General features: G+C 41.4%; 1 protein-coding gene across 3 annotated transcripts in view; it reads right to left on the bottom strand.

The window, feature by feature from the left end:
* LOC135492178 (scoloptoxin SSD14-like) overlaps positions 1-27174 on the bottom strand; it is a 309652-nt gene that overhangs the window by 125506 nt on the left and 156972 nt on the right. For all 3 annotated transcript variants that reach the window (XM_064778427.1, XM_064778429.1, XM_064778428.1), the window contains one exon: positions 10141-10290. In XM_064778427.1, coding sequence (XP_064634497.1) covers positions 10141-10290 — 150 coding nt within the window. The remainder of the gene's footprint in view (positions 1-10140; positions 10291-27174) is intronic.

Genomic DNA, 27174 nt, shown 5'->3' with positions numbered 1-27174 from the left:
GAAGTCACTGAATTCCAGGAAATTGCAATTCCCAGAAATCCCCCCAAAAAAACCAGAGTTTCAGTATTTTTTGTTTGTATTAAAAGACATTTTACTCAGCATAGATTCATTGTTTTATGACTTAAAGGCCAAGGTGCACGCGCCTTTGCTTTAAATTGGTACATACACTGTGTCATAAAACTATATAGGGGAAGATAGGTACCTCTTGGGGGAAGATAGGTACCTCTTGGGGGAAGATAGGTACCGGAGAACATAGGGATGACCCCGTAAATAGAAAGCCATGGCCTACGTTTCAGATTGGAAAATGCAGAACTTTCTTTAAACTTCGTAGGCTATAAAACAACATGACTACTACTGGTTACACCACAACTCTGCTCATTGTTTATGGTGAGTAGTATAGTAATTTTGAAGTCGACAAGCAGGCTATGAAGGCACGTTTTTATTCCGCAATGGGGGCCGCCATGTTGGATTTTGGGCTCGATCGATGTCAGATTTTCAGTTCAAGTTTGATCACAAAGTGCACACATTCTGCAGTCTCCCAGATCGAAACTATCTCATCAAAATGGGCACAAAGATTAACTGTAACAAGCCTATAGGCGAATATGGGTCGTCGCGTTGATGCCAGAACGTCCCCAAAGTTTGGAAATGTTGTTGGCCTTTATTTGTAGGACGGCTGTTATGAAATCTGGCAGCATTATCTACTTGGGAGGCAAGATTGGTTTTTATTTCTGTTTATGTTTGCAAGAAGTATTTAATGCAAAAAGTCACCAGTATTGTGAAGTTTGCAAATTATTGATGGGATGGATGGCGTCCTTGGTGGAGGTGACTGAAAGTAGGTTGAATCCTGAAACTAAAGTGGAGTTGTGGGAGTTACCAGGAAATTGAAGGCATAAAGGATTAAAGGAATGAATAAAGATATGTATGGTTAAAAATGCTTGTTTTATTGCTTGAAATGATTGTACTTGACCAGCAAGTAATTAGCACCAGTGATTTAAATCAAAATGAATCAATTTATTTAACATAATTGGTCAATCAGATATTTGGTTGAAATCTTCCACAAAAGATTTAAACTAGATAATTGTTCTTACATTGTAAGAAGACAAATACAGTTGTGGGAGATTTTACAGCAATTTGAATTACAGTACAAGTAAAGTAATATACATATATATATATACAAAATAAACATGGGAGTAGAGTAAGAAGTCAGCAAATATGAACAGTACAAAAAGATAAGGAATATGGATGGCAATGATTAGACTTAACCAGTAAGATATTGGAGAATTATACATATACAATGATTGTAATCACAAGTTGTAATCATAAGAAATGAAAGTATAAAAGTTATGTAGTAGAGAGATATTATGATGGTATTTTCTTCCAGTGCACTGATCTCTTGTAGAGGAGTGGTGGTGACAGGTGGTAGTACATGTGCGAATGGTAGAGTTGGCATGGCTTGAATCCTGGCACTTGATGTTAACTTTATATCCTTCTTGTCAGGGCTATCCTTGGAAGTAATTGTGGAGTGCGTCAAAACAGCAAAACTCATTGCAGTTGTAATAGAAGTGATCTCCATTTTCTGTCTTTGTCAGATCTGACTACAATTTTTCTGGAACATCCTTCACCTCCCTCTGCTGCGATTATCAACGAGTTCTTTAAACTGCGTAACTCTATATTGTCCTGATTTCCATTATTATGTTTTTGTCTTTAAATATTTGTGATCTTATTTTGTATACCCTGTAACTTTATATTGTATATTTTGTAATCATTTTATGTTACCGTTGGCCCCTAGTGGGCGTTTTATAGTCTGGGCTCCTGACCTCACTCTCGCTGTCGTAGGTTAGGCAATAAAAAAAATCTATAAATAGACAGCTTAAACCACCATTTCCACAAAAATTCTTATGCCTAAATTTTTTTAATATTATAAAAAACCTATCCTGCAAAAACCAACGCAATCGGTCAAGGTTTAGCGTCCCAAATCGTACTTTTGCGAAAATGACAATATCGCTAAAAGTGACGTCATTATATGGGGAAACCCCTTTGTCTGAAACATGAAATAACCGTAATCGCGCATTTTAAGAGTAATTCCGGTATTTCTACAGTGTAGAATGATGTGTTCAAAAATAGTGCATAATCCTAGGACAGTTACAGCGCTCAATTCGACCGTAAAACGATAATTGGCTCGGGAAATTACAACAATGGCTGAATCTAAAAATAACACTCCTCTTTTCTGCCGTGTTAATTGTAGACGGTTGTTGTTACCTGACCCGATCCTAAACCCTACCAAAAGCCCGGAGATTGAGGTCAGAGAACCAGACTATTTAGCGTTTTAGAGTAATAAAGAATTTGAATTTGAATTTGAATTTTTCCACCGCTGTACCTTATCATCATAATTATGCCCACGTGATTAGCTGCTCGGTATTGACGAGCAAGTGACAGTCCTCATTTGCATGTACATTAATGTCATTATTATGGCTGACGCGATCCTGTAAAGTTGTGCGTAATTTCTAATTTCTCGGCAAATACTTGATTGATTTCGTTGAAATTTGAGAGTATTACAGATTAGATTACTGCTTACCTTGGGTCTTCGTAGTTTCTTCATACATCATCGATAAAGACACGTAGCTTTGTGAAGAAACTCACCATACTGCTCGCTGGCCAGCACAACATTCCTGCATGCTACGTATACACGCTCATCAATTTTGAGCTCCCAATTAATAATTTTATTCATTTCGCATTTTACATGAGACGAAGGACTTAATGAACAAGATAACGAACTTTAATGAAAACTTAAGTTTTATTACAATAGGACAAATACTGGCAACGCAATTTGCATTTCAATTCAACAACTGCCGAGCATCCTAGGGCTAAAACTATCTTCATTCATAGTCAATCTCGCCATTTAGCTAAACGGACCTGAAACAAATCGATTCAGCGTCTACACTTTTACTCCGATTTGTCTCAAAATTGGTGACAAAGAGGCTGAATGTACTGCAAACAATTCCTCGGAACCAAATTTTAAAAAAAATGATTTTAAAGATATTTTTTAGTGTAAAATGCCCGTTGCTAGGCATGGTTGCTAGGCACATGCTGCCACAAACATAATGACAGAACCTGACAATAAGGGTCTGCTCTCGCGACGACCAATAACTTGACAGCCCTGGCAGTATCATAAGCGGATTTAGACTGCATAGTTCCGAATTCAAATGATCCAAAACGCGGGCGACACTTACCTCAAATTTAAGCATGGACTCCTATAGCGAAAAACACAAGAATATCTGGAAGAGACAGAATATTTCAACGTCCCTTCCACATGTTACGTGTATGGAACTTGAACAAAAATAATATTATCGGTATTTTTGTTTACGCCTTTATTTTACTTACTTTCGAACTTCGAAATACGAAGTAGTTCTATATTATAATATCCGAGCCCACCGACTATGCTTGTTTCAATGTTTGTTGACTGGCGGCACATGTGTAGTATCAATGGTAATAGTAATATATTCCATGTTTTCACTATCTGTTGCTGATACGACAATGTACGACCTCAAAACTGCTAATTGCGTAGATTTTCATGCCAATTTATATGCTTCTAAAAATAATGTTTAAAACATACTTACGTGGTATTCTTTGTATCAATATTGCGATGTTCGTTCAAGTATTGACCAGTGAATTTTCGACGTGGACACTCACTGGTGAGTGACGTCATCAGGCGGCAATTTAAATTGGTGAAAAAATTTCGAAGAAAGATAGAATAATTTGAACTTTTTTTATTGGAAATTGATTAAAAAAAAATAAATCTGTACTATACTGCATACTTGAAAGACATTTGATGCTCCTTGCCCGAGAGAAGCTAAAATCTTTCACGGCCAACGGTCGCAGAAAGTAGGTCGAATCACGAAAAAAAATTTGTGACAGGCAGCCTTTGGGTAATACTTAATTTACATGCTGAATTGAGGTTGATAAGGCTTACGGTTACGGAATGTGCCTCTGTGGACAGATGGACGGACGGACAGACAAAATCTGAATAGCTATTCTACCAGCTCGCTGACTTTGTCAGCTGAGCTAAAAAGCAATTTGGTGGCCTGGTGGCCATCTTGGAATTTGGGTCATGACCAAAATCGATAGGGAACCTAGGACATCACACCACATAAGTTTCAGGTCTGTCACTCATTTGGTTCTTGACTTATGTAGCAGAATGCAAAAAAAATGATGGTGGCCTGGCGGCCATCTTGAATTTTGGGTCGGGTCCAAAATTGATGGGGAACCTTTCTTCATTTACCCATTACAACATAGAAATTAGAGATCGATCAGGCCACCTGTTCTTGAGTTATAGTCCAGACTGCAAAATCCAAGATGGCCTATTGGTGGCCATATTGAATTTCGGAGCGCAACAAAAATCGATAGGGAGCCTCCCCCAATCCACCCTATTACACCATAGAATTCAGGGATCAATCGGGCTACCTGTTCTTGAGTTATAATCCGGAATGGGAAATCCTCTTGGTGGCCATATTGAATTTCGGAGCGTGACCAAAATCAATAGGGAACCTCCCCCAATCTACCCAATTACACCATAGAATTTAGAGATTAATCGGGCTACCTGTTCTTGAGTTATAGTCCGGAATGGGAAATCCAAGATGGCTCTTGGTGGCCATATTGACTTTCGGAGTGCAACCAAAATCGATAGGGAACCTTCCCCAATCCACCCTATTACAACATAGAAATTAGAGATCAATCAGGCCACCTGGTTTTGAGTTATAGTCCGGACTGCAAAATCCAAGATGGCCTCTTGGTGGCCATGTTGAATTTCGGAGCGTAACAAAAATCAATAGGGAACCTCCCCCAATCCACCCTATTACACCATAGTATTTAGAGATCAATCAGGCCACCTGTTCTTGAGTTATAATCCGGAATGGGAAATCCTCTTGGTGGCCATATTGAATTTCTGAGCACAACCAAAATTGATAGGGAACCTCCCCCAATCCCACCTATTACACCATAGAATTTAGAGACCGACCGGGCCACCTGTTCTTGAGTTATAGTCCGGAAAGGGAAATCCAAGATGGCCTCTTGGTGGCCATATTGAATTTCGGAGCACGACCAAAATCAATAGGGAACCTCCCCCAATCCACCCTATTACAACATAGAATTTAGAGATCAATCGGGCTACCTGTTCTTGCGTTATAGTCCGGAATGGGAAATCCAAGATGGCCTCTTGGTGGCCATATTGAATTTCGAAGAGCGACCAAAATAGATAGGGAACCTCCCCCAATCCACCCTATTACACCATAGAAATTAGAAATCAATCAGGCCACCTGTTCTTGAGTTATAGTCCGGACTGCAAAATCCAAGATGGCCTCTTGGTGGCCATATTGATTTTCGGAGCGCAACCAAAATCGATAGGGAACCTCCCCCAATCCACCCTATTACACCATAGAATTCAGAGATCGATTGGGCTACATGTTGTTAAGTAATAGTCCGGAAACGGAAAATCGAAGATGGCCTCTTGGTGGCCATATTGAATTTCGTAGCGCAACCAAACTCAATAGGGACCTCCCCTACCATAGGCCATCACACCACAAAAGCTTGAAGTCTGTCGGACATGTGGTTCTTCAACTTGTCTTACGCTTTAACTGTATTATGCCAGTGTCCGTGTCACAACTCAGCATGGATGTAATGAAACGGCCAGGGGCCATTGTGCTCACCGTATAGATATTTGGTGCTTTGGAATTCATCCAGATTAAGAAACATTGTACATGTATAGTGTATAGGTCAAACCAAAGTCGGTATGACATGTGATGTATCGTTGCTTGGAGTAAGTACCATAAGAATATCATCAAAAACAAGTCACTTATAAACGAGATATTGCACTTTTTACCTATTTTAGTTTTGGCCTCGAAATTCGGTGTCCGAGGTTACATGACGTAGGGAGTCATGTGTACCAAATTTCAAGTTCATAGCTTTAGTGGTTAAAAAACGTGCCATAGTTACAATCAAACGACCAATTTACGCCATTTGACCTAGAGCTGTGACCTTGAAAAGCAGGTCAGATCAAAAACTCTTATGATATGTGATGTATCCTTGCTAGGAGAACCTACCATAAAAATGTTATTGAAAACGAATTATCACACGAGATATCACACTTTCTAGGTTTTCACTTTTGGCCCCCTGGTGGCCAAGTCGAGAATCAGACCGGACTGAAATTCAGGGTCAGCTGACCTAGGGGGTCCTTTGTACGAAGTCTCAAGTTCATAGCCTTAGGGGTTAACAAACGTTCCACAGTTACGCTCAAATGGCCAATTTACGCCATTTGACCTCTGTGACCTTGAAAAGTAGGTCAAATCAAAAACCCGTATCATATGTGATGTAGCCTTGCTAAAAGTATCTACCATAAAATTTTTACCAAAAACTAATCAGTAACGAGATATCACACTTTCTAGCTTTTCACTTTTGGCCCCCTGGTGGCCAAGTCGAGAATTAGACCAGACTGAAATTCAGGGTCAGCTGACCTATGGGGTCCTTTGTACAAAGTCTCAAGTTCATAGCCTTAGGGGTTAACAAACGTTCCACAGTTACGCTCAAATGGCCAATTTACGCCATTTGACCTCTGTGACCTTGACAAGCACGTCAAATCAAAAACCCGTACCATATGTGATGTATCCTTGCTAAGAGCATCTACCATAAAATTTTTACCAAAAACTAATCAGTAATAAGCGAGATATGGCACTATTCAAATTTTTGGTTTTGGCCCCCTGGTGGTCAAGTTAAGAATCAGACCAGACCGAAAATCAGTGTCACAGGTCATCTGACCTAGGGGGTCATGTGTACCAAGTTTAAAGTTCATAGCTTTAGTGGTTAAGAAACGTGACAGATTAACACACAAACGGCCAATTCACACCATATGACCTCTGTGACCTTGAAAAGTACGCCACATCGACCTGATTTTGTTGTCAACATGTACAACTACGTAACAGGTGTCTACATACCAAATTTAAAGACTATAAGACAAAATGTGCCACTATCAGTGAAATTTTAGAGTTTGACCTCTGTGACCTTGACCAGTAGGTCAAATCAAAAACCCGTAAGATATGTGATGTATCCTTGCTAGGGGTACCCACCATAAAATTTTTAGCAAAAACAAATCAGTAATAAACGAGTTGTCGCATTTTTTAAGTTTTTGGTTTTAGCCCCCTGGTGGCCAGGTGAAAAATCAGACAGGACCGAAATTGGCTGTCAGAGGTCATGTGACCTAGGTCATAATGTGCACAAAGTTTCAAGTTCATAGCACAAGCGGTTAAGAAACGTGCCACAAAGGATACGGACGACGACGACGACGACGGACACAGGGCTATCGTATAGACTCCTATCCCCTAACGGTGAGCCAATAAAGATGGTAAGACGCAGCGTAACTGCTGATCCATGGCCATCCCAATATATATACTCTGCCCTTTTGATAGTCTCCCCAGTTTTTGACTGTATACCAGGACTAATTTTCCGCATGCGTCATGTTGTGACTGTCACATGCAAGTATTTACTGAACAGGATGTGACTGTTTCCCTGGGACATTCAAAACAAGTTTTAATCACGCGGTTCCTACGATAAAAGCTGTGACTGTAATGACAATCTTGTTTCAGTGTCCCAACACCATAAATCAAATATGAAAAACAAGATGTGATAGTTCCGTACTCCGCGTTATGCTATGACACTCTGGTCTCGGTCTCCACAGAATGGGAATGACAGCGATTAAGTGTTTGTCTTCACATAAACAATCAACAACTATAACTACCAATTAGGCCTGTGATATGCTGAGAAGTCTCCTATTACTCTCACATCTCAGCACTCATACCATGCATTGCTGATCAGGCAAAATCCAAAAATAACAAATATCTATTTTTTTTATAATCAGGTTAATGCTTATTTCTTAATGCTTATTTCTTAATGCTTATTTGGAATCATCAAAGGCCAACGCATTAAATAAACGCATCTGCCTCCTATGCTTCATTGTGGAACTGACAACTATCGTATATATTGAGCACACTGATGATAATGGTCGGACTTATCTGCCAACCAACATGAAAATAACAGTTTAATAGATCATACTGCCGAAAGGTATTGAAAAAGTTACGAAATGTCTTGGAATTCAAGAACTCGAGACATTATTAGTGGGCTTGTAATCCGATTAATTACGAGTGATTTATGAGAGATTTCGTGACCGATTTCGAGAGTTTTCCTGTGAGAAAAACGAGAGTTGGTGTTTGTAGTATGTGTGCTCTTCCTTTTTGGCTCACCGTAGGGGAGTCTATACGATACCGCAGTGTCCGTCGTCCGTCGTCATCGTCGTATCCTGTGGCACGTTTCTTAACCGCTTCTGCTATGTACCTGACACTTTATATACATCATTCTCAAGGTCATATGTACCCTGACACTGAATTTTGCTCCGGTCTGATTCTTGACTTTGCCACCAGGGGGCTAAAACCGAAAAGTTAAAATGTGCAATATCTCATTTATTACTGATTTGTTTTTGACAAAAATTTTATGGTGTGTACCCCTAGCAAGGATACATCACATATTATACGGGTTTTTGATTTGACCTATTTTTCAAGGTCACAGAGGTCAAATTTCACCGATAGTGGCACGTTTTGTCTTTATTCGTCCTATAGTCTTTAAATTTGGTATGTAGACACCTGTTACATAGCTCTACATGTTGACAAAAAATCAGGTCAATGTGGCATACTTTTCAAGGTCACAGAATTCAAATGGTGTGAATTGGCCGTTTGTGTGTAAATATGGCACGTTTCTTAACCACTAAAGCTATGAACTTTAAACTTGGTACAAATTACCGCCTAGTTCAGATGACCTGTGACACTGATTTTCGGTCTGGTCTGATTCTTAACTTGGCCACCAGGGGGCCAAAACCAAAAATTTGAATAGTGCCATATCTCGCTTATTACTGATTAGTTTTTGGTAAAAATTTTATGGTAGATACTCTTAGCAAGGATACATCACATATGATACAGGTTTTTGATTTGACATACTTGTCAAGGTCACAGAGGTCAAATGGTGTAAATTGGCCATTTGAGCGAAACTGTGGAACGTTTGTTAACCCCTAAGGCTATGAACTTGAGACTTTGTTTAAAGGACCCCCTAGGTCAGCTGACCTCTGACCCTGAATTTCAGTCCAGTCTGATTCTCGACTTGGCCACCAGGGGGCCAAAAGTGAAAACCTAGAAAGTGTGATATCTCGCTTATTAGTGATTCGTTTTCAATAACATTTTTATGGTAGGTTCTCCTAGCAAGACTACATCACATATCATGAGTTTTTGATCTGACCTGCTTTTCAAGGTCACAGAGATCAAATGGCATAAATTGGTTGTTTGATTGTAACTATGGCACGTTTCTTAACCACTAAAGCTTTGAACTTGAAATTTGATACACATGACTCCATACGTCATGTAACCTCGGACTACGAATTTCGATTTGATCTGGTACTCAACTCGGCCACGAGGAGGCCAAAACTAAAAATTTTAGTTTTGGCCTCCTCGTGGCCGAGTTGGTAAAAAGTGCAATATCTCGTTTATTAGTGACTTGTTTTTGATGATATTCTTATGGTACTTACTCCAAGCAACGATACATCACATGTCATACCGACTTTGGTTTGACCTATATACTATACATGTACAATGTTTCTTAATCTGGATGAATTCCAAAGCACCAACTATCTATTTTACGGTGAGCACAATGGCCCCTGGCCGTTTCATTTTGATCTCGCCAGCAGTCTTTGCTGCTGAGGTCTTCATGCAGTCCACCAAGGTGTTCAGTGCTTCATTTGGTTCCTGGCTAAAGTGTTGTTTGGTCATTGTGTTCTACAGCTGACATTACATTATATCGCGAGGTAAAATGAACATGAGTTTTTTGGTACGTAGTGAATGTAAAAAATAACAGCATGCTAATTCTGCAATTTGTTCGCTATTTACAGGACAAACCGGTGGTGTGTGATAAAGATTATGCTTGAAGAATCTTTTTACCAGATGAAAACAACATTATTTTGTTGGAAGACTCCAACAATTTTATATAAAGAAATATTTTTCTCTTCTAGGGCATATTAGCTCAATTATCAGGGACTTGAAGGAATTTTTTCCTTACCGTCAAGTAGCTTCATAATGAACCCAATAACTGCTCCACTAGATGGCGGTGGAAGAGAGTGTAGAGTGGAACCATCCTGTAAGGAAAACTGCACAGGATCCCGCCACTTCACCATGTAATTTGAGAAGTCTTGCAAGCTGATAATTCCACCTAAAAACAGAAGAACACTTTAAGATAAACTACACAAAGGCTTGCAAGAAGCACTTTGCTCTGTTAAAGGAGGCTCACGATGACAAACAGTAATGATGTTGTCACCATGGCTATTTTTTCGGCTGTTTAACAGCTGAGTTCAAGCATGTTATCAGATATGCTACCCCTTGGAGTTCAAGCATGTTTTGGGCTTTTTTGTCATTTTTGGTACCTTGCCTTTCACAGCATGTAGCTCAGAAATAATTGATATGATAATTTTGTAATAGAAAATGTTCTGCACGTGAAATCTTTCTGTTCTAGAGTATTTCAAAGAAAATGATCAAAATTCCAAAATGGAATTTCCACGAAATTTTTGAAGCTGAACGCAAAAACCATTATTTAGTGCTTTAGCCAGTAGAATGTGCCCTAATCAAGGCTGCCATTGCTCTCTTCAAGTTTTCTCTTCCTGGTTTTTTCTTCCAATTAGATATTTTACATAAGGTAACCCCAAAGATTTTAAATATCGGCAAATAAATTGAGAGCATAATTTACCTTAACCCTTTAGACACCGTATCGCCCAAACCCGCCCAAGCTTGCATCAAACCGTATCGTACAAACTCGCTCGTGTACTTAGCGGCCCCTGAGGCGCAAATTAACAACGAGGTCGGCCTGGCTGGCATTCTATTGTGCGTGTATATAGATTGAATAGCGGTCAGTGCACAATGGCTAGGCATCTTTTGTCTGTCGAGGAAGTGTTGGCGGGACTTGAGGATGCCGATTCAGGCTCTGTCAATGATCTTGAAGGGGATAATGATTTTTGGGCGTGGTCCGGGTAGGGAGGGGCTTATTTTTGTACTTTTGGCCATTTTGGCCATTTTGCTGCATGAAACCTGTAGAGAAAGGTATAGGAATAAAATAAACGTTAGTTGTAGTACATCATCTTCAAGTTTTTCTATCTCATTTGAGCAAAAACTACAGATTGTCAAAAAAGTATAAACTGGCAAAAACCTGTGGTGAAAAAAGCTGAATTTATGAATTATGTCTGGCATCTAAGGGGTTAATTGTGACTGTGTTTGAATTATATTGGACATTTTGATTTTCTTTGAAATCGCATATATCAAGGCTATTTGATCCCTAAGCTCAAAACGTTGTGTTAACCCTTTGGGGACTGAAGGTTTTTTTGAAAAACCACCCTCATGGCCTGAAGGTTTTTTTGAGAAACCACCCTAAAGGTCTGAAGGTTTTTTACATAGTAAAAATAAGACTGACCTGAAAATTTCAAAGTTATTTTTGAAGGTGAAGCATAGAAGCAGTTGCCTTGGTGTAGATGAAGCTTTTTGAGCATTTTGCCTGTAGTTTCTGAAAATGTCATTGGTTTTGCAATCTGACCCCCAGGTCTCATATTTTGGGGGGGGGGGTAAGGTGACCCCCAAAAAATTACAAAAACTCTATATTTATTTTCTATGTATGTCTTCAACTGGAATTATGCTTAACGTGCCGTGTAGAAAAAAGCGGGGAAATGATTCTGGGAATCCCCCCGGGTGGTCATAAAACGGGGATTTCCCACAGGTAAAACACACGAAACGAAGACAGGCATACGTAGTCGCTCGCCGCACGGCGAGATCAGGCCATGAGGGTGGTTTTCATTTGCTCGCCGTGCGGCTAGATCAGGCCATGAGGGTGGTTTTTATTTGCTCGCCGTGCGGCTAGATCAGGCCATGAGGGTGGTTTTCATTTGCTCGCCGTGCGGCTAGATCAGGCCATGAGGGTGGTTTTTATTTGCTCGCCGTGCGGCGAGATCAGGGTCCAAAGGGTTAAGGGCATACAATTACTCATGTTAATAAGGAAGAAAAGCTCAAGTTGAAACCTGAGTGATTTCATTAACATTTTCATCGTTTGCTTTTGTGTTAGGGTTACCCTGCATATCTCTCTACAGGCAAAGTTTCTTGATGAGTTATGCTTGTGACAACAGAACCTAAGTTATTGGTCCAGGGACCATGTGTTCAGCTCCGGTAATGTAATGCATGTCATTTGCAGTGGATACAGTTTCTGGCTAGTTACACCAGTTTTGATTCCATTGAATAATATTATTCTTCTCGGCTCAATGGCACAAAAGAAAATTACCAGTACCATCGAAGTATAGGATTTTGGTTATAAAGTTTGCTGAATTTCAGTGTTATTGAAGAGTGTACATGTCACATGGAAAATGGTTGACATCCTTTCAACAGTTTAGGAATAATAGGATTTTGTTGGATTTTCAAGATGGCGGCCATATTTGACATGGGATTAGACTGAAAATTAGAGATATTGATAAGAGTACATAGATATACAATCACATGAAGTTTGGTTGCAATCTCATCATTAATTTCGGAATAATAGCCCAGCTAGCAAAACATATGGGAACCACCTGGGTTTTACCTGGGCAAGCAGGGTCCCATCTGGCCCACATGTAACCCATGTGGGACCAAGATGGTTTATCTCACATGGGATTTCACCATGTGGGGCCCATATGGGAAAGCCCATATGGGTTTTGAGTTATGGGCCCCATGTGGGTTTGCGATGGTTGATATGGGGATCAATTGAGAATTGCAAGCCCAATGTATCCCATATATGAACCCCATATCAATCCCACATCCGAGAATTTCCAATTATATGTTTTAAAAATAAAGGGTTTACATGAGGCCCATTCAAGATTATGATAATGAAATATGTTTTATAAAATTTATAAAATTTATGAGTAAAGCTGGCATTTTACAAAATTTTTGGGCGCCAAAGCAAATCAAAATCGTCCCTATTGGCCTCCGAGTGCATCGTGCGTCTCCAATGGAGCTGAAAGAGCTGACGGGGACGAGTATTGTCGGCTCCTTGCACGCCATTGTCAGCCGCCATATTTGATTTTGTTCTTCACGTCAGTACTCAAAAAGCAGAGAAACTTTCCCATAATTTCATTGATTAGAATAGTTTTTTGTTTGCCAGGTTAGTTGTGACCTTGTCTAAAGCACCAATCTTGATGTTTGTGTGCTTTATATACATTCTTTCAATACAATCCTGCAGATTCTTTGATGTTTTTGTTGTGATATCCCGTTCGTTGTAGGCTGCTAGTGTACTGTAAAAAAGTGTAACTGTACATGCTACACTGTACATTTAACTGTGTACATTTATATACGAGAAAATACACTGTGCAGTGTGTCTTGCCTACCTGTTTTGCTGTTTTATCATGATCATGTATTGTAGGCCTATGTAGTGGTACTCGTAGCCTTGTCAGAAAACTATTGTGATGTACATAATACTGTTACACTATACGTCTTTGGTTTCAGGAAGTGTACGCAAACATGCATATCAGAAGCAGGCAACAGACAAGGCCATCGCAGAGAAAATGTCAACATGGTTCACGAATGCGCGTGATCGAGGACTAGGAGGAAAACGTGCGGCGAGAGGAGTTGAAGTTGTCAATGAACAACAATTGCCAGGTGGAAATGACCCTGCCCTGCGGCTGCCAGAGCCACAAAATACTGATAGTGACAATTAAGAATATATATAACCATAGTGATGAATAGTGACTTGCCAAAACATGGAAATACAGGACAAAATCTCAGGTTTATTCAATGACATTGGTGCTTTGACATTGTTGATACTCAGTATATTATAAGTATTTCTATATCAACTGCAATTCATTATAGAAATAAAATAAATATTTTCATTTTTTTATCATACATTTTGTTATGCAGGACAAAATCTCAGGTTTATTCAATGATATTGGTGCTTTGACATTGTTGATACTCAGTATATTATAAGTATTTCTATATCAACTGCAATTCATTATAGAAATAAAATAAATATTTTCATTTTTTTATCATACATTTTGTTTCGTTTTTCCATTCTCAATGAACTCAACTCAGTGTCCCCAATCCCTTTTTGCGACAACGTGTCTGGGGATGATATAGACTATTCAAAGAAGTGTAGAACACATCAGACCAGGTGGGCACTAACTGGGATTTACAGGGGTTTAAGGTGGTGCTTGCCCATGCAACCCCCACGTCATACCCAGATACCCCACTTTGCCCAGATGGTACCCACATGGGCGTCCACGGTGCAAAACACATATGGGCCCCACATGGTTGAAGTGGGCCCCATGTTTCCCATCTGGGCCCAATATGGTTTGTTTAGATGGGGCCCATATTGGCAACCCAGATTGCCCATTTGGCACCCATATGGGTCCCATGTAATTTGCTAGCTGGGAGGACTTTGTTTAATTTTCAAGATGGCCGCCTGGCGGCCATATTGGTTGATGGATTTGACTGAAAACAGGGATGTTGTAGAGAGTACATAGATATACAATCACATGAAATTTGGTTGCAATCTTATTTTTCAAGATGGCCGCTTGGCGGCCATATTTGAAGTCTGACCGGGACAACATTTTTGGGATAGAATAGAGAGTCTCAGGATACATGTCCTCACAAGTTTAGAACCTTCTAGCTCAAATAGAAACGAAATGTGGCACCTATCTGTGATTAAATGAACTTTGACCTCAGTGAGCTTTAAAAGTAGGTCAAAACAAAAACCCGGTTGATATGTCATTAAATCTAAATAGATATACCCACCATAAAAATGTTGTCACTCTACTCTACAACCATTAGCTTCAAAAAGGCAAAAACCAATTTCCAAGATGGCCGCCAGGAGGCCAGAAAGTAGGTCATATCGCAAAAAGAAAAGTAAGTCCGGACATGTTGCCCAAAGCTACCACCACACCAAGTTTTAGCCATCTAGCCCTAACAGGGACGAAACGTGCTCCGCTAATGGACGATGACGGACGACGGACGCCACAGTATCGTATAAGCTCCCCTGAGGCGAGCTAAAAAGGTATCAAATTTATCACATGATCGTAATATGGTGCATAGCAGTAAATTATACTGATCTACGTGAATTTTCACCAACACGCTCATGTACTTGATATAATGCTTTAAATGCCAGTGTTATAAGCTGGCATAATAAATGTTGGTGCATGCACAAATGTTTTCCACATCGCTGAAGTCCTGTCCTCTTCACAGGTTAGGCATGCAGAAGACATACGCCAAAAACGTTAGAGGTAAGTTACTCATACGTTGGGCATAAGTCGAGAACACTGAACACGAGCTGATTAATTATTCGTTTTCAATAAAACAATTATGGTAGGTATTCCTAGCAAGGATACATCACATTTCATACAGGGTTTGGATTTGACCAACTTTTTAAGGTTGCGGAGGAAAAATGGCGTCAATTGGCTGTTAAGAGTGTAACCATGGCACGTTTCTTAACCGCTAAATCTATTAACTTAATACACATGACCCCTAACCTTAGATAACCTCTGCGGCCTAATTTTGGTCCGATCTGATTTTTAACTTGGTCACTAGGGGGACAAAACTGAAAAAGTAAAAAGTGCAATATGTCGCTTATTAGTAACTTGTTTTTGTTAACCTCTCAAATCCCAAAACTTGAAAATGCCGGGATCCCAGGGTGGTCACGTGTTTGCGAAATTGGGTCTGACTTTCACAATGTATAGCGCCCGCATACAACCGCCAAAGTCCGGTACCGAGGCGCCATCTACCCAGGCATGCTCTAACTGGCCCTACTGTACATCAAACACGTTAAAACAAGAAATAAACTAGCATCCCAGCTCAAGTGAATAAAAATATCACTGACACCGACCTGTCGGTCGTTGGAAAAAAAGGTTATTTCAATATGACCGACTGCAGAGCTCACTCAGTTGGAACATGTCATCAAAATGATGGATCAGATGGCCTTGAAGGCCTCCTTGCCAAATCTAGATGTGGTAAAATTTTCCGGCGACCCGGCAGAGTAGCATAAATTCCTAAATCGCTTTGAACAATTAGTGGGCAGCCAGAACCTCAGTGACTCACATAAAATGGCCCACCTCATGCAATTTGTTGAGGGAAAAGTAAGGCTTGCCATTGCCAGTTTTGATGGTGTCGAAGGTGGGTTGACAAAGGGACTTGCTGTTCTACGGCGACGTTTCGGACAGCCGCATGTTGTCACAGAGGCCTGTGTTGAGTCTATAATCCATAGCCAAATATTGCCCTGAATGACACTCAGGCCCTGTGTGAGTTCGCCGACAAGACCAGGGCAGTATTTGAAACTCTAAAATCGCTGAAGGCGCTAGGCGAGATCAACAGTGCAAATTTAGCCCAGATGGCCCACAAGTTGCAGGTGCCCCTCCAGGTCAAATGGAGGGAATGAGCCCAACAGTTAAGATCTGGTGGGAAATCCCCACAACTAGAAGAGTTAGTCAGCTTTATCGAAAGATCAGCTTATGTCGCCAGCGACCCGGTGTTTGGCAAAATCGGGGAGACTTATCGCTCCAAGAAGACAGGATCCTACTCAACTGCAGTTGTCAAGACGAATGCCAGGCAGGCGCAGACTGGTGGAGCTGCGACAGGAGGAGGTGGAAAATTGAAGTTTCAGTGCTTTGTGTGTGCAGAGAAGCACAAGGTAGCATATTGTGATGCCTTTAAAGCCAAGTCTTTGAAGGAACGCATGGCAGTTGTTAGAAATCAGCAGTTGTGTTTTAACTGCCTAAATACAATAGTACAAAAATGTGTTGTAAACGTAAAATGTGCAGTGTGCGACAAGAAGCATGCAACACTTCTGCATCGCTTCACACCCAACGGTAACAAAGGAGAAGAGCAAAGGGTGGCTTCATCCGACATAGTTGGTACTTTCACACTCACCAGTAGGCCTGGTGTGGCGTTGCAAGTTGTTCGGGTTAGAGTACACGGGGGTGAGGTGCCTCTCACCACGTATGCTCTCCTCGACTCGGGCAGACAGGAGACATTCATGAGAAAAAAATCATTAGCCACCCGGCTAAAGCTGCCTGTTGCTGGTCAGGAGACATTGGTTGTGACGACTATGACTGGGGGGGGGGGGGTTTACGCTAAAGGTAACTTCTGCCAATATCTGTGTGGAAGCTGCAGTCAAGCCAATGAGGTCATTCGCTGTTCGCGCCCAAGTCGTTGAAAACCTGGACATCCATAGTACCTACGTGACCGATGTTAGCAAGTGGCGGCATTTACAAGGAATTCACATCCCTGAAGTAGATGTGCAGGAGGTCTCGATACTGATAGGAACAAATGTACCTGAGGTCCAGGTCCAGCTAGAAACTTGCTTGGGCAAGCCTGGTGACCCGTTTGCCATGCGTACCATCCTCAGTTGGTCGATTTTCGGTCCTATCAGCGCTAATATTAAGGGTCGAGATGGGGAAAGAGTCCGAGTGAACTTTTTCAAATACAGTGACAATCCAGTTGAAACTGCACTAGTTCGCCAGTTTTTAGAGTTAGACAGTCTTGGAATTTCTGACAAAAAAGGAATGTCAATCGAGGATCGTAAGGCACTGAAGACATTGGAGGACACAACCAAAGGAGTAAACGGTCGATACGAAGTTGGGATGTTGTGGAAAAGTCCAGACCCATGGTTACCTGACAATAAAACCATGGTTGAGTCCAGATTGGAGTCGTTGAGGAAAAGGCTGTCACGAGACTATCAACTGCATGAACAATACTCTCAGTTCATGGCCAAGATGTTAACTAAAGGATATGCCAGAAAACTCAATGAAGATGAAGCAGCCGCCCGCACGAACAAAACCTGGTATTTGCCACACATCATGCTGTCTTTCACCCTAGGAAGCCTGGCAAAGTCCGGGTAGTGTTTGATGCCGCCGCCAAATATCATGGAGTCAGCTTAAATGATCAGCTAGTGCATGGCCCCGACCTCACCAATAGTTTGCTTGGTGTGTTGGTGAGGTTTAGGGAGTGACCAATCGCCCTGGTTGGTGACATTGAGGGCATGTTCTTACAAGTACAAGTGCCAGAGGAAGATACAGAGTGTCTCAGGTTCCTATGGTGGGACAATGGGGACATCACTGGCTGTGTATCAGAGTACAAGATGGTGAGAAAGATATTTGGTGCCAAGGATAGTCCATGTTGCTGCATCTACGCCTACGAGACGGTCAGCTGATGACAGTAGTGGTTACAGCGCAGAGGCAGTGAAAGCAGTAAAAGACTCGTTCTACATAGATGACTATTTTGAAAGTGTAGATACAGTTGGCACAGGAACAGTGCGTATCCAGGGGAGGCCAGGATTGCCAAGGAAGGATGAGGTTTTCACATGATGGGCTGGCTTAGCAGTAGCAGAGAGGTACTAGCCAGCGTGCCAGAGTGTGAGCAAGCTGCCCCCACACTCGACCTAGATTTAGACGATTTGTCACTTTCAAGAGCCCTGGATGTCATGTGGGATGTGCAGGAAGATGTCTTCAAGTTCACAGCCACAAAACTTGGTGTGCTTTTAACCATAAGCTCACTGTTTGATCCTGTTGGGTTTGTATGCCCAGTGGTCCTAAAAGCAAAGAACATATTGCAGCGTCTATGGGGACAGAAACTCGATTGGGATGACACCCTGCCACCTGATGAACTAGATGCCTGGGAAGCACGGAAAGAGGAACTGCAATCGCTATCGGTGGTAAAACTCCCACGTTGCCACCTGTCCTGCCAGTTGGAGGTACAAGAGATCACACTTCACTACTTCTCTGATACCTCGGGCAGTGGGTACGGAATTTGTTCGTTTTTGAGATTTGTCTACATCTCGGGTGAGGTGCATTGCTCCTTTGCCAATGGTAGGAGTAGGTGCGCCCCTGTGAAGATGGCATCGATCCCTTGACTGGAGCTGCCAGCAGCCTGTCTGGCTGTTAAGGTACACCAAATGCTCAAAGATGAAATCACCTACGACCTGAACAAGGTGGTGTTTTGAACTGACTCACAAACCGTGTTACAGTATATCGCCAATGAATCAAAGAGATTCAATGTCTACGTGGCTAACCGTGTCACCGAAATTCGAGAAACCACCAGTGTGGAGCAGTGGCATCATTGTCCTGGGGAATAAAATCCAGCGGATGATGTATCACGTGGGTTAAGTCCTGGAGATCTCAGCATGGAACATCGATGGTGGCACGGCCCAAACTTCTTATGGGAGGCTGAAGAAAACTGGCCCATGACTGCAGTGCAGCCCTTACCTGACGACCGTGCAGACCTGAAGAAGAATGTAACCGTAAACCTGACTACCAAGCCATATGGAGAGAAGCCGAGTGGTGTTGAGAAAATGATCGCATATAGCAAGTCATGGTCGGAACTGGTAGACAAGACAGCCTGGTTGACCAGCATGGGAAAGATTGGCCTCGTCCCGGAACGTCTCACAGAGGAGGAATGGGAGACTGCAGTCATGTGGTTGGTCAAGATTGAACAGGAGGTATGTTTTGGCCCGGAGATCACTCTGTTGAAGAAGGGGAAAAACGTCCCCACTGGAAGCAAGATAGTGGATTTGTGACCAATATTGACGGACGGTGTCCTCAGAGTTGGGGGAAGGCTTGAGAATGCTCCCACGCTATCAGCAGATGAGAAACATCCCTTCATTCTACCAAGTGGTCATGTTGTGAGCTGGTTTATCATGCGAGAGACACATAAGAAAGCCGCCCATGCTGGGAGAGAGCAGACTTTAGCCATCACCAGACACCGATTTTGGATATTGGGTAGACGACGTCTAGCCAAGAAGACAGTCAGAGTGTTTCGAGTGCAGAAAACAGAATGCATAACTGATGCAACGGGCGCCCCCTGTGTCACGTGTCAAATGACCCCAAAGACATGGAAGTGTAGACGCCAAATCACTTCTTGTTGCACAGGAAGGTGGAAGGACTGCCTCCCGGTGTGTTTGTTAAAGAGGATTCCCTTTTGAGACAGGAGTGGAAAAAGGTTCAGTACTTGCTCAATCTCTTCTGGGAGTGCTGGATAAGCGAGTATGTTCAAAGCATGCAGCGACTGGAGAAGTGGAGATCAGTACGTCAGAACCTGGAGGTCGGAGACATGGTTTTGATAGCAGCAGAGTCTGTGAAACGAGGACACAGTGGCTGATCGGTAGAGTTACAAGGATCGTGGAAAGCGGTGATGGAATGGTCAGATCCGCCTATGTTCAGACCGAAACCTCTGAGCTGCATCGTCCCATTGCCAAACTCTGCTTTCTGGAGGCAGCAAAGAAGTCAGACAATTAGGATGGATTACGTCGAGCTTTGATTTATGCTTCGGATTCAAGTTCCGTCGAGATGTACATTTATAATGAATTCTTTCATCTTTGAACTCAGTGGATCATCGCCATTGAAGAGTTGTGACGCATACTATTTCATTTGTGTGAATAAGTGTTTTGAAATTCTTAAGACCAGTTTTTAGTGGGCGGATCGCTTAAAATTTTTTGCTTGTGACAGGTGACAACCTCAGACAATTTGACATTTGGGGTTTCCCTTTTTGAAGAAGTTTATTTATTTATTTGTCAGGGAAAGCAATATCCAGGGTTTCTAAAAATTGAGGAAAAATAACCCAATTAGCCTCTGTCAGATTGTCATGAGTATTGGCATTGTGTCATAAGTGAATGAATTCAGCCCTTGGTCTTGTGTGTCATACTGACCCATAATGTACAAATTTAGTATGGAAAGTGAAAAATACCAGGACTCGTAATGTTCTTGTAATTCTGGAGGATTTCTTTGAGATTCAGGATGCTTTCGATTGTGTGCTCTGAGGCAAAGTGAATATAGTTATTTTGTGCCTCGATATTGAGGTACTATCATTGGTTGTCTTGCCATTTTTATATTGTGTTTTTTGAGCAAAATTTATCTAGTTATTCATGTTCAAATTTTGAACCTTTCAGTTTTTCTTTGGAAAAAAAAATTGTATCACCATGGAGTAACATGGTTTTTTGCAATCGGACAACCAGTACTGTACTGAAATTGTGTTCGGATAATTGTTCACAGGAAGTGGATAGATTCTGTACTTGTTGAACAGTTGTTTAATTTGAGGGTTTAAGTGAAGTTTTGCCAGTGTGTAGATTGTGAATAGCCCACACTGACATTGATTGACAATTTATGTTGTGAAACTGAAACGCCAATAGACAGACTCCAAATGAGTCTTAGTGTGCTCCGTCGTCTGTATAGGACAATAGCCTGCTGTGCATGAGACACTATGCCATCTTTACCTTGAAAGTTTTTTAAGTCTTTCTTTAGTGGTTACTGTAAATTCTAGTCATGTTCCCTAGGTTTTGGAATGGTTCGTTCTGAAGTGGTTGTGACTTGGTGGTTGGCCAAAAATCAGTTGGATGACTTCAACCTGTCCTCATTCTGAGGTTGTGATGTTGTGCAGGAAAGACACTGTGAGTTTGAACAAGCTCCTCTAGTGCTGGTTTGCTTGTTGGGGCCGCTGTTGTGTCTTTTCCTGCCCGAAGACAGGATGGTTCGGAGCGTCCTCCGGAGGAGGTAAAAATGGGCCCATTTACATCAACGCTTTCGCCATTTTGTCTTCCCGAAATCAGTGTGTCCGGAACCCTTTTGTGGGTTTTAGAGCGCCAGGCTCTATATATATTGTTTGTAGCAGTATGGAAAATAATGTGATGTAAGTATAGATGGCATAGTAAGCATCTTTTACATGTCTTGATCAAAATGGATCATATATTCTGGTTGCCAACAGCCACGCCACCTCCACTTGTGACAGATCTTCCCGATCTTTTGTTCACGTGAACTTTTTGCTCCTTTAAAGTGATTATAACACCCTTTCTGCTTGTCTAAGGACACACTAAAATGTAGTAAGAGATTAAGGAGACTGTCTTACTTGTTCTAGGACCAATCTTCTGTTCGCAGTGGTCAATTTGAGCACAGAGAGCATGCTGTCAGCAGTGGCCGTATGGTGCTGCCACCTGCCATAAATCTATATATATAAACGCCTTGTCTACTACTGTAAAGTCGGCTTGGAGTCATTCCTTGTCCTCAGTTTGGATTATCTAAGGGAAGTTTCCCTGGCTTGTTTCTTAACTTTGAGTATTATTACTATATTACTGGCCCGGTCAAAATCATTATTTGTCTAGTGTTAAGACGTTTGTTATGTTTATCTTTACAGTTGACGAACATCATCGTCATTGTTTTCATCCTTGGTTATCGTTACTACGTTAGTCGTTACATGGATCGTCATACTTTGTCATGTCAAGGTTGAATAAAGAAAGAAAGGAAGGACAAGAAGATGCATTTCGAACAGTTATTAATTGATCCATTCTGCTGCGGTCCACCACAACTCACTCCAATTATTTCAGTGTCTTCCCACCATATAATCTTCTAACACTAATCGTGATAATCTTCTAAACCGAAAACCAAAGGCAGTCACGACTGTAAGGCTACCTTAACACCTACACCTTCGGTGCCGCCCGTTTTTGACTAAGTTTGTGCCCAGTGCCAGCGTTTCTCCTATTTTTACCCCTTTTTGACTGAAAAATAGAAATAGAAGGAATAAAGCTACTTACATGAAATTGTCTGTGTTGTTTATTCTTAGCTAGATTGTTTATGTATAGTCCCTCTTTGAATGGTAGTCCTCAAAGCATTTTCCTGGGTGCAGGCTGACTTTACACAATTTGCAGAAAAATCGTGTTTCTTTGCGAATGCCATTTTTGGCACAAACATGACATTTCTTGGTGGGATACCTCTTTGCTGTCGGGGGTAACTATTCCATGTGATGTTTCTTGTATCCTCCAATAAGCCTGCACTTAGGGTCATGGACTGGGGCCCTTCCAACAGCTACATCATCCTCAGAATCCTCATCAGATGACTGGGGCGGAGGCTGATTTACCCTACAGAGACCGCTCACAAGCGCATTTTGGAAATCATACAGTGTCATCTTCTTTTGGTGTGATTTGATCTGGTAGAGAACATGTGCATTATGAATTGAGATCTCCATCAGATAGAAGATGACCTTCTTGGTCCACTTCATAGACTTCCTTGTACATGGGTAATACGAAATCACCTGGTCAACATTGTCAACTCCTGGCATGTGTTGATTGTATTCAACGATACAAGCTGGCTTCTGAACTCTCTCCATCTGACCATGACCATGTTTCATCCTCCTTGTAACTTCTTCAGTTGAAGCATCATGTCTAGTGCTAAGACATTTCACTGCCTTTTTGTCTTTCCAAGTCAACACCATAACTTTTCCATTGTCCCTTGACACGATATCCCCAACTTCCATCCTCGGTCCACCAGTCTGACCTGACCTCCTAACTATGTCTGGTTCACCCCTATTACCACTGAATGTACCAACAGTGTGAACCCCTTGCCCCAACAGTTCCTCACTGGGCTCAACACTATTGTAGAAACTGTCCATGTAGAGAGAATACCACTTGTTCAAAAGCACAGGTGTTAGAAGACCAAGGACAGTTTTACGAAGAGTATGGCCAACGCCGTGGTACAGATCCAAATTCCAACAATATGCATTGCCAGAACATGCCAGAATGTAGCCCGTTATTTTATTGGCTTGTCCTTTTGTATACCCTAAAGGCTAACCTACCCCTCCACTTCAACATTCCCTCATTAATAGAAATAAATTCGTTTGGGATGTACAAGTCGCGCCACTTTCGAATGAGATAATCATAAACCGGTCTAATCTTATAAAGTCTATCAGTGCAATTAGCAGGCCTAGCTTCATTGTCATTGAAGTGAAAAAAATTATTGATTAGCTGGTATCTATTCCTTGGCATACTTTCATTGAAAAAGGGTTTGCAAGGACCTTGTCACTACTCCAATAGTGATAGATGTGACCCTTCTTATCAATGAGACCAGTAAGAATGGTCAGTCCGAGGAACACCTCCATCTCTTCTACGGTCACATGCCTCCAATGCCTTGCTCTTGCTTTAGGAGGCATGATTGCTGTGGCAAAATACTGGTCACTGTATCTATTAGTCTCTCTTACAAGTATGTTCATGAGGTCATCAGTAAAAAAACACTGCAATCTAAACCACTGCATGGCATCCTCGACATCTGTGATATTGTCCATAGCCAGCCGGGTAGGCCCATCATCACCCAAGAAGTCTTCCAAGACAGGTACTCTGTTAGCAGGACCCAACACATAATTATGTCTGTTCCTACCAGGATTCCCAATGCCTATAGGGGCTCTACGCCCCCTTCTTGCTTATACACCACGTGGAGCTGCATTTTGGCGCCCAGCCCCATCATCTACTACACCTCACTATCGCCATCTGGTGGCTGAATGTCCGACCATGGTCACTATCCTGTGCTACAATATCGTCTTCATCACTTCCAACATCATTATCGGCAACAAAGTCATCCTCACCTGCTACACTTTGATCTTCATCAGAACTTTCATCAAGTTCACTCCATTCAGAATCAGAATCGGCGATAATTTCGGTCACTTCAGCCGCTGAAAGTTTCTTTCCACGAGCTCTTGCCGTAGCCATTGTGTCATACAATACACGGTGAACTAAATATAGTAGCAGATTGGTCTATGTTCACTTGCTGTGCTCGGCAGGACTCATGGTGACGTAGCAAATGGGTGGGAAATTTGAATTTTCGTAGGGATACGGTGATTACCGTCTTTCGGCACCTAAGCGAATACTACACAAAAACGGTAATTACCGTCTTTCGGCACCCAAGGTGTTAAGACACAAGAATTCCAAGAAAGAACCCCATTGCAATCTCACAGGAATTCCCTTGATGATGTCATTCTAATAGGAAATCCCATTGCATCTAAAACTAGATTGGAGCACCTACACAGATGAAATGCCTCCAAAAACATCCATTCACAACAGTTATATTAGTTTTTTTGCACTACAAACCCAGACTAATACTCAACCAATATATATTCACCCACAGTGGTACAGTACATGAGACCAAACTCTCAAAGGAATGTGCGCAAGAAACGGTCTTCTCGCTTATAATATAGATGAAGTGTGTGTCAATGAGGAGAAAATACCTTTTTAAAAATGTGTGTTATGTTTTTGGCTTGAGTTTAGGGAGGAATTGGCAAAATCAGTTTTTGCGGCGAATTAAGTCAATCATGAAGCTTATATGGGTGGTTCTTAACTCTAGTTGAGCATGACATATCAGGAATAGAAAGTAGATAGATGGCTAAAGTTACTAATTAATAATCAGAAGATGTGGACAATTGGAAGGAAATTGCATTCTGTTCCCACAGAAATCCACACATCACAGTTCACGTACTATGAACTATGCCCTAGCCATGTAAACAAAAAAGAATTCGCAGTCGACACACTCCTCGATACTCTTCATCGGCTGTCCTTTGAGAGATATTTTCAGATTTGGCCAAGTTAGTACATCTTTGGCAGAGTTGGCATGTTTTACGGTATGCTACCTCAAGCCTGTAGATAAGTTCAAACTCAGTTCAAATATACTAGTGTAATGCCACCATGACATGAACATTAGTACTAATTGGGTGTAATGACGCCCAACTAAAAGGCATCATGTTATGGTAACGCGTAGGTTGAAATGATATGAAACCTATGCCATATCACAAGAGCTATAAATCATGAAACAAGGGTGTGGCAGGTGCTTTTTCCCCGACAGTCCCGTTTGTCTGACTGATTGTCAGATTGAGAGTTCATCGCTAATTTGACGGGCATTCACATTTGGGCAGAATTATTTTTTCAGGATTTACAATGCATGCACCTTTATTCATTCAAGATTCATTTTGGGACAAGAATCATTTGACTTGAAGTTCACGCCGAATTTGCTTCGATGCTTGAGGGGGAGGGGATTCAAGCTCCTGACTGACCGTTCAATAAAAGCAGATTTCTCAAGACGTACTTGACCGATTGAATTGAAACCAACGCTGTCCGTTGGAGGAATCAATATCTTTATTTTGAGACCAAAAAAGCTAAGATCTCAAGACATTCATGTCTATACACATCCTTTATTTTAAAAACTGTGAAGTCATAGTTATTTTTCAAAATACAAGTCTACTAATAAATGATAAACACCAACGTAAACCAATGTAAGATCAGTACACCTTAAACATTACATTACTCCTGCCTTAGGCTTTTTATCGGGCAAACCAAAACTTACCATATAACAAGAGGCCCAAGGGCCTGGCGCTCAGCTGGATGACCTAATAACATAGGAATGAGGGTGTAAAGTAGTAAATATCGGCTTTATACTACTGTTTGAAGGTCAAGAGAACACGTTATACCACTAAAATTTCCAATGCAGAGCTGCCAGCTGGATGAAATATGATTGAACTAATCAGCCATGGTATGTAAATATTACAGGAGGCAACGGAATATATCCCTAGTTCAGTATGTTGTATCGGTAGCTTTACAGAAAAGAAGTGTCAGAGAGGATGAGACTTCTCCATCAACAACTGTGGTATGTCCAGGCTGGGTTGTACAGCACAAGGATACAAAATGCTGTCTGTAATTGAGAGGTATCCTGATTTAACAGAGGTCAAAATAAATAGAAATGACCAGTTTGGGACTAACACCACTGTCTTTTTTTTTAATGAGGTAAAGATTACAGGAGTCAACAAAATTAATTTTATTGAGAGAAATTGACCTGTCCTGCAGGTGGTTGGAATTTACAATACAAAGGGTCATGACATTGTGCTCTACTGCATATCCCTAGTGAGTCGATCTATCCTTGGCGCAGACAGGTTCAAATTGGCTACATCTTGAATAAATTGAATTGCGATGAAAATCTAATGCAATAAAGGAGCAATATCGAAGAGACAAATTAATCAAACCAATTGTCCACAGACTCGGACCCTGAAATGGCGTGATGTATGCGTGCATATAAAAGTATATCAATTGGTCCGATAGAGATGATGAGGCAATGTCAATATGCCTTGTTCCTTAGTCAGCAATATGCCCCTTTTTATACAGAGAAGAAGGAGAACCCAGATAGGCCTTCACATGTCGGCTTCCAAATGGCTCGAACCAACTGTACTATCACTACTATAAATTTAAAATGCATGCTCCTCCTACATGTAGCAATGTCTCAGCCAAAAAGTCACTTAGTCGACAGGCAAGCTAGAA

Source organism: Lineus longissimus, chromosome 8 (assembly GCF_910592395.1).
Source record: "Lineus longissimus chromosome 8, tnLinLong1.2, whole genome shotgun sequence".
NCBI classification, from domain to species: Eukaryota; Metazoa; Nemertea; class Pilidiophora; order Heteronemertea; family Lineidae; genus Lineus; species Lineus longissimus.
The sequence above is the reverse complement of the archived record's forward strand: the minus strand, read 5'-3'. Positions and strand labels throughout refer to the sequence as shown.